Genomic DNA, 8,708 nt, shown 5'->3' on the forward strand with positions numbered 1-8,708 from the left:
AGAGGAGGAGCGAAGGCACGAAGAACAAGAATTTGTAGAAGCCATCAAATCCCATGATGATATTCCAGCCGGGTGCAAACAGCGACAGAGAATAGAAGGAGAAGACAGAAGAGGGGCACAAATTTATGAACCTTCAGGAATCCAACCACGAAAACCTAGAACAACGATCGCCTGCATTGACATATTCAGTTCTGATGGGGGCGTCGAGTTGATAACCCAAGCATGCAGAGTAGAGATCTCATCTCTATTTAATCTGCTAGTGGAGACAAGAGAGTTACCAGCGCGGTTGGGAGAGGGGACCGGAGAACTTCTAAGACCTGAGGAATCGGACAGCTTGAGGAACTTAGAAGATTGCTTCCCCTTCCAAATATCCTCCAGACACAGTGCCTTTAACGTTGAACACGCATCAATTCTTGTCCAAAGAGCAGCAGAAAATAAATTGGAGAGCTCTAAATGAAGAGCGAGAAGCTTTCTAGAGACAAGATCAAGGTTTTTTCTAACCCGCGCAATCTCATAAAGAATTAGGGCCATTCTAGTAGCTCAGAAAATACGATTGTTCCTAGAATTCTTAAGGTGATGCTTAATATTAGCGAACGCAGGAACAACGGAAGAGTCTCTGCATCTTTTGAGGAACACCGAATCTGATTTCACCTTTGATACCTGTAAATGTGCCATTTCGAAAAGATTAACCTTGATAACAGTGGCCCTCCCGTGCAGGGTTGAAATTTTTGAATTAAGACTTCTGTGATCCATAATAGTTATAACAAAATCTTTCAGTAAAAATCACATCAGAGATATTCTCGTCAACATGTTTCGAACTAGCTAGTGTGGTTCATCTTCAGGACAAGATGAGGAACCAGATCCGGGCATTGAGATAAATAGATGTAGAGAGCTGCTAATTGGCCGTTAGCGGGCAACAACTAGTTTGACTAAGGGCAGAAATTAGACAAGGTTTGGACCAAAAAGGGTAAGGGAAATTAATTAAAGAATTTAAAAATAATTTTGATAAAATAATATTATAAAAAGTTATAATAAGCTAGTAACATAATTAATTAAAGTTTTTTATAACTCCTTATAACCATATTAATGAATATTCTAAAAATAATTAATGGTTTAATACTATTCATGTAAATATTAAATAATTTTAGAGCCATGAATTAGATAATATTAATGAATATTATTATATATAATATTCTAAATAGCCCCAAGGGTTAGCCCAACTGGTCAAGTCAGTGCCTCGCTGTTCGGGAGGTCACAGGGTCAATTCTCCCTGAAAGCCCTTGGGGTCAGGTCTGTGATGGCCGAGGGGCAGGATCCTAGAGATCAGCTCTAGTCTTTACATGGACGTAGCCGGCATCCACTGACCATGGGTGTCCGCGAACGACATGGTCAAAAACAGAAAACAAAAAAAACAAAACAAAACAAATATATATATATATATATATAGATATAATATTCTAAAAAGAATTAATGGTTTAATATTATTCATATAAATATTAAATAATAGGTGGATAAACAAATAATAGTATTATAAAACTATATAATGTAATAATATTGTTTAGGGAAATAAAATTAGTAAGGGTTTTGACCAAAAAAAAGTTAAGGGAAACTAATTAAAAAATTATTGTGATAAAATAAAACTATAAAACAAGAAGTTATAATAAGTTGATTTAATAAAATAATTAATTTTTGTAAAAAAATTTATAACCCCTAATAACTTTATTAATGAATATTATAATATTCTAAAAATATTAATATTAAGGTATAACCTTATTCAAATATAAAAACAATATAGAGAGTCATAAACTAACCGATATGTGGATTAACCAATAATATTGTTCAATGAATAAAATAATATATATATATATATATATATATATATAATGAAGAAATCGTAGGAATCCAACATCTGCTGATACTCCAGTCATCATCCCTATTTAAATTAACAAGTCTCTTTTCAATTTCTAAGGCCTCCCTAATTTTACGATGATGAAAGTGGTCAATCCTAATGACCTTAGCCTCTTCAATGCAGATATGATCACTGGTTTTTTCTCCATGTTCCGCCAAAGCGGAGGAGCGGGACCTACCATGCCTGCTGTCGGCAACATGTTCACAAATCCTTTGGTTTATGGATCGACCGGTCTCACCAATATAAGGAGTTCCACAAGAACAAGGAATGATGTAAACACCCTTCCCATCCTTGGGGTTAATTGGGTCCTTAACAGACCGAAGAGAACTCTGAATAGTGTTCAAGGGTCTAAAAGACGAATGAATCTTATGTTTCCTCAACATCGTAGCGATTTTATCCGTGGCCCCTTGAATAAAAGGAAGATGGACACCAGAAGACTAGTCCTTAGGGTCAATCTTACTCTTAGGACCTTTACCAACATTTAGAAAAGCCCTAAGACCTTGAGACCTACTATAACCATTCTTATTAAAAACTTTAAGGAGATGGGTTTTCTCATCTTCAAGATGATTTTCATCAGAAACTGGCAACACCCGAGTGGCTAAGGTGTTGAGAATGCCTAGCTTTTGAGCAGGAGAATGATGGGAACTAACATGGAGATATTGCTCTGTGTGAGTTTTCTTCCGAAAAAACTTGATGAGAAAAAGAATTTTCATCCTTCTTAGAGATAAGAACATCAAGAAAAGGCGGGCTACCATCAACTTCGAATTCCATGGTGAACTTTATGTGACTCAGTTGACTATTAAGATGATGGTAAAACAGCTCCAATTTCTCTTTACCCTGAGACTAGACGACACAAGTGTCATCCACAAACCTTTTCCAAATTTTGGGTTGGTAAAGAGCCGAAGACAAGGCTTTGGATTCAAAATGCTCCATGAAGAGGTTGGCCACAATGGGGGAAAGCAGAGAACCCATAGCCACAGCGCAGGTTTGTTCATAGAATTCACCCTCGGAACTAAAGAAAGTAGAGGTGAGACAAATCATAACTAAAAAAGAAGTATCGGGATCAATGATTTGATTGATAACATCAATGGCCTCATTAATGGAGATATTAGTGAATAAGGAGACCACATCAAAACTCACCAGTTGATCCCCATGGTCAAACCTAAAATCCTTTAACTTGTTAACGAACGAAGATGAATCTTTAACAAAGGATTCAGTCCGGCCAACGAGGGGTTTGAGCTTATTAGCAAGAAATTTCGCTAAAAGATAAGTAGGCCCACCAATAGTATTGACAATGGGGTGAAGAGGGACCCCTTCCTTATGGATCTTGGGGAGACCATAGATCCTGGGAGTAAGAGGGTTGCCTTCGATAAGCTTCTTGCTAAGGGAGCTAACAGAGTTACTCGATTTTATGGCTAGAGAAACTGCTTTAGAAATCTTTTTTAGGGGGTTCTTAGCAAGCTTTCTGTAGCTTCCGCTATTACAAAGGTGATCTAACATCTTCTTCCGGTAATCCTCCTTGTTAAGAATGACAACTTCACCCCCTTTGTCAGCTTTTAGAACAACAATGTCCTTGTTATTGTTCAGGGATTTGAGAGCTTCAAACTCAGGCTTGCTAAGGTTGCTCCTAGGGGGTTTAGCCTTTCTAAGGATCACCGCACAATCCTGTCTAATAATATCTTTAGTGGAATTGGGTAAATCTCGAATCCTGAATTCAATGTCACAAATGATATCATTCACAGGAATTTTTCTAGGAGCTACAACAAAGTTTAAACCTTTTTCTAAAAGACTAAAAACATGGGAATCAAAAGAGAAATTGGAAAGATTAACAACCTTATTGCTTGAATAAGAATCCTTTTTATCACTAGCATTATTTTCTAAAGAAATAGAAGAAAGATTATTGTTATCAATATTATTATAGTTACTATTAAGTTCATGATTAATATAAAGGTTTTCATTATTATTGTTACTAATAAGTTAAAATTTATTATCACTATTATTACTAATATAATTATTATAATTATTAAATTCATTGTTATTATTATTATTATTAAATTCATTATTTTTATTATTATTATTATTATTAGTTTTAATATTATAGTAAAAGTTAATAGAATTAAGAAATGAAGAAGAGTGAAAGAGCGTTGGAGAATTCGAAACCCCAACATTTGGGATATCCAAGTCAAACATCGACTAATCACTCAAAGGAAGCAAGGGAAGATTGGGACAAGCCGAGGGAAGATTAGGAGAGTCAACAGGACGCTCGTTGGAGGAGGGATGAGGGCTAATGAAGGGCGGATTGGCCGAATCATGAGGACGCAGAACAGAGGGGAGACGAGGAATAATGCGGGGTGGATTTTCGGAGATAGGAGGACGCTGGACGGGAGGGAGAAGGGGAATATAGCGGAGAAAATCCTCAGATCTACTCAGATAGGATGGTTCATCCTCCACCGTTGCGGTAGTAAATGGACCCGAAACAAAAAAAGCAAGCGGGCAAGGAGAGGCCGACGAGGTAGGGGACAAGACTCCACCGCATCGGTGAGAAGAGGAGGAAGGGGGATGAGATTCCACAGGCGAAGTGGAAGACGGATCTAGGTATAAGGAATTAGGTAAGTCGCAGGGAATGGCATTCATTCCAAACATTGGGGCCGAACCGGAGGAGGAGTGAAGGCACGAAGAACAGGAATTCGTAGAAGCTATCAAATCCCACGATCATATTCTGGTCGGGTGCAAATAGCGATGGATAATAGAAGGAGAAGACAGAAGAGGAGCACAAATTGATGAACCTTCAAGAATTGAACCACAAAAAACTGGAACAGCGATCGCCTGCGTTGACAGATTCAGTTCTGATGGGGGCGCCAAGTTGATAACCCAAGCATGTAAAGTACAGATCTGATCTCTATTTAATCTGCTAGTGGAGACAGGAGAGTTACCAGCTCGGTTGGGAGAGGGGACTGGAGAACTTCTAAGACCTGAGGAATTGGACAGCTTGAGGAACTTAGAATATTTCTTCCTCTTCCAAATATCCTCCAGACGCAGTGCCTTTAACACTGAACACGCATCAATTCTTTCCCAAAGAGCAGCAGAAAATAAATTGGAGAGCTCTAAATGAAGAGCGAGAATATTTCTAGAGACAAGATCAAGGGTTTTTCTAACCCACGCAATCTCATAACGAATTAGGGCCATGCTTGTAGCTAAAAAAATACGATTGTTCCTAGAATTCTTAAGGTGATGCTTAATATTAGCGAACGCAGGAACAACGGAATAGTCTCTGCATCTTTTGAGGAACACCGGATCTGATTTCACCTTTGATACCTGCAAATGTGCCATTTCGAAAAGATTAACCTTGATAACAGTGGCCCTCCCGTGCAGGGTTGAAATTTTTGAATTAAGACTTCTGTGATCCATAATAATTATAACAAAATATTTTGGTAAAAATCACATCATAGATATTCTCGTCGACGCATTTCGAACTAGCCAGTGTGGTTCATCTTCAGGACAAGATGAGGAACCAGATCCAAGCATTGAGATAAATAGATGTAGAGAGCTGCTAACTAGCCGTTAGCGGGTAACAACTAGTTTGACTAAGGGCAGAAATTAGACAAGGTTTGGACCAAAAAGGGTAAGGGAAATTAATTAAAAAATTTAAAATAATTTTGATAAAATAATATTATAAAAAATTATAATAAGCTAATAAAATAATTAATTAAAGTTTTTTATAACTCCTTATAACCATATTAATGAATATTCTAAAAATAATTAATGGTTTAATCCTATTCATATAAATATTAAATAATTTTAGAGTCATGAATTAGATAGTATTAATTAATATTATTATATATAATATTCTAAAAAGAATTAATGGTTTAATATTATACATATAAATATTAAATAATAGGTGGATAAACAAATAATAGTATTATAAAACTATATAATGTAATAATATTGTTTAAGGAAATAAAATTAGTAAGGGTTTTGACCAAAAAAGTTAAGGGAAACTAATTAAAAAATTATTTTGATAAAATAAAACTAAATAATTAATTTTTGTAAAACTTCTTATAACCCCTAATAACTTTATTAATGAATATTACAATATTCTAAAAATATTAATATTAAGGTCTAATCTTATTCAAATATAAAAGCAATTTTAGAGAGCCATAAACTAACCGATATGTGGATTAACCAATAATATTGTTCAATGAATAATATATATATATTAGGAAGAAATCGCAGGAATCCAGCATATGTTGATACTCTAGCCAACATCCCTATTTAAATTAATAGGTCTCCTTTCAATTTCTAAGGCCTCCCTAAATTTACGATGATGAAAGTGGTCAATCCTCGCAATGACCTTAGCCTCTTCAATGCAGATGTGATGATTGGTTTTTTCTTCATGCTCCGCTAAAGCGGAGGAGCGAGACTTACCATGCCTGATGTCGACAGCATGTTCACAAATCCTTTGGTTTATGGATTGACCGGTCTCACCAATATAATGAGTTCCATAAGAACAAGGAATGATGTAAACACCCTTCCCATCCTTGGGGTTAATCGAGTCCTTAACAAACTGAAGAGAACTTCGGATAGTGTTAAGGAGTCTAAAAGACGGATGAATCTTATGTTTCCTCAAGATCCTAGCGATTTTATCCGTGGTCCCTTGAATAAAAGGAAGATGGACACCAAAAGACCAGTCCTTGGGGTCAATCTTACTCTTAGGACCTTTACCAACATTTAGAAAAGCCCTAAAACCTTGAGACCTACTCTAACCATTCTTATTAAAAACTTTAAGGAGGTGGGTTTTCTCATCTTCAAGGTGATTTTCATCAGAAACTCTCAACGCCCGAGAGGCTAAGGTGTTGAGAACGCCTAGCTTTTGAGTAGGAAAATGATGGGAACTGGCATTGAGTTATTGCTCTGTGTGAGTTTTCTTCCGAAAAACTTGATGAGAAAAAGAATTGTCATCCTTCTTAGAGATAAGAACATCAAGAAAAGGCAGACTACCATCAACTTCGAATTCCATGGTGAACTTTATGTGACTCAATTGACTATTACGATGATGATAAAACAACTCCAATTTCTCTTTACCATGAGACCAGACGACACAAGTGTCATCCACAAACCTTTTCCAAAGTTTGGGTTGGTAAAGAGCCGAAGACAAGGCTTTGGATTCAAAATGATCCATGAATAGGTTGGCCATAATGGGGGAAATTGGAGAACCCATAGCCACACTGCAGGTTTGTTCATAGAATTCACCCTCGAAACTAAAGAAAGTAGAGGTGAGACAAATCTTAACTAAAAAAATAGTATCGCGATCAGTGATATGATTGATAACATCATTGGCCTCATTAATGGGGATATTTATGAATAAGGAGACCACATCAAAACTCACCAGTTGATCCCCAGGGTCAAACCTAAAATCCTTTAACTTATTAATGAACGAAGATGAATCTTTAACAAAGAAAGGTACAGTCGCTGCACAATCAACAGTCTGTACTGCTGACGTGGCAAGTGACTGGGCAGGTCCAAGTTGGTCAATGGCCAGTAAGGTTTCGCCAAGTGGCCCGTTGTGGTCGGTCTGCAGTGTGGTGATTTGGCTCATTTTCATTGGTCGGAGGATGGACCAATGAGGAGGAGACATGTGGCAAGCCCGGAGGTCGCCACGTGTCCCTCCCCAAAGGTAAAACTATCGGGACTCAGTGGCAAAATTATGGGTAGATCGGCGAAGTCAAACCCGCGACCTCGCCCGTGTAAACTCCATGCCTTATCATTCTACCACCGTGTTGGTTCTTAACATTCAATGGTCGCATATCATATTTAAATTGTAAACAGTTTACGGTTGGGGGGAGGAGGGAGCCAGCATGAGGGCCAGCCCCCTCCCATGTGAACACTACCTTGAAGACCGGCAGCTGACGATTAACGATTAACTAAAAATCGTGCCATTAAACATGTCACTTGCTATAACCGTTAATGGTTACCACGACATGTAACCAGTAACACATAACCGTCGGCTAGCACTAAATCTTAATTGCACGCTTAATGCGCTAACCAATGATTAGTGCTTAATTAAACTGCGCTTATCCACTAGTTAATGCAGGATTAAGATGGCGGTAATTCTAGCGGAGCCGACAACCCGGATTTTCTCCAAAATTAGTTGAGTTAACTGGAGATCCTCCAGTTTTAGTGGAGTTTTACTAGGAGAAATTGTTTTTGCCATAACTTTTGCAATTTTCGACCAAATTGGGATAAGGAAAAGATATTCCTACATTATTTTTATTTTCTGAGCACATTGAAGCAGGTTTCAGGAGCATTAGAGCATTGTAAACATCACTTTTTCCATTTTGACCTAATACAGAGGCCCAAGCGATGGAAGATGGACCAAGGAGATGTAGCCCAGGAGGGGTGAACTCCTTCATCAAAACATTGTGTTAAGTGTTCATTTTGATGGTTTGGTGTACATTTATTTGCTGCTTTTTAGCACTTGATTTACATGTTATTTTTCTCATGAATTTGACATAAAACTTGACAAAATTTACCTTTTCACTCACAAACACCATAAAGGAAACCTATGCACATGAAGCAAATGATAAGTAGTTGTTTTTAATTCTAAAGTTGAAATTAACACAGCAAAACTAACATTCAACAACAGATCAAGTTGGTATCAGAGAAAATGTTATTTGCTTGATTGCTTGAGTTTTGTGCAAGTAGGGTTTTAATGGTTGCAAATTTGTGATGCTTACAAGGTTAAAGTTGCAGAGAGGAGAAGGGAAACTATTGGTTGCAAATCCTGAGGTAATGCCCAAAA

General features: G+C 37.2%; 1 protein-coding gene across 1 annotated transcript; it reads right to left on the minus strand.

Annotated features, from left to right (window-relative positions):
- Nucleotides 1-540: 540 nt before the first annotated feature.
- LOC149193044 (uncharacterized) lies at nucleotides 541-3,780 on the minus strand. Its single transcript, XM_089407187.1, has 3 exons — nucleotides 3,743-3,780; nucleotides 3,050-3,617; nucleotides 541-660 (listed from the first exon to the last, which is right to left on the minus strand). Exons 1-3 carry the CDS (start codon nucleotides 3,778-3,780, stop codon nucleotides 541-543), a joined length of 726 nt encoding a protein of 241 aa, XP_089263313.1.
- Between the last annotated feature and the right edge of the window lie 4,928 nt (nucleotides 3,781-8,708).

The sequence above is a fragment of the Pinus tabuliformis genome, chromosome 2_2, assembly GCF_031772625.1.
Source record: "Pinus tabuliformis cultivar Carrire ecotype Pingquan chromosome 2_2, CPIR1, whole genome shotgun sequence".
Lineage (NCBI taxonomy): Eukaryota > Viridiplantae > Streptophyta > Pinopsida > Pinales > Pinaceae > Pinus > Pinus tabuliformis.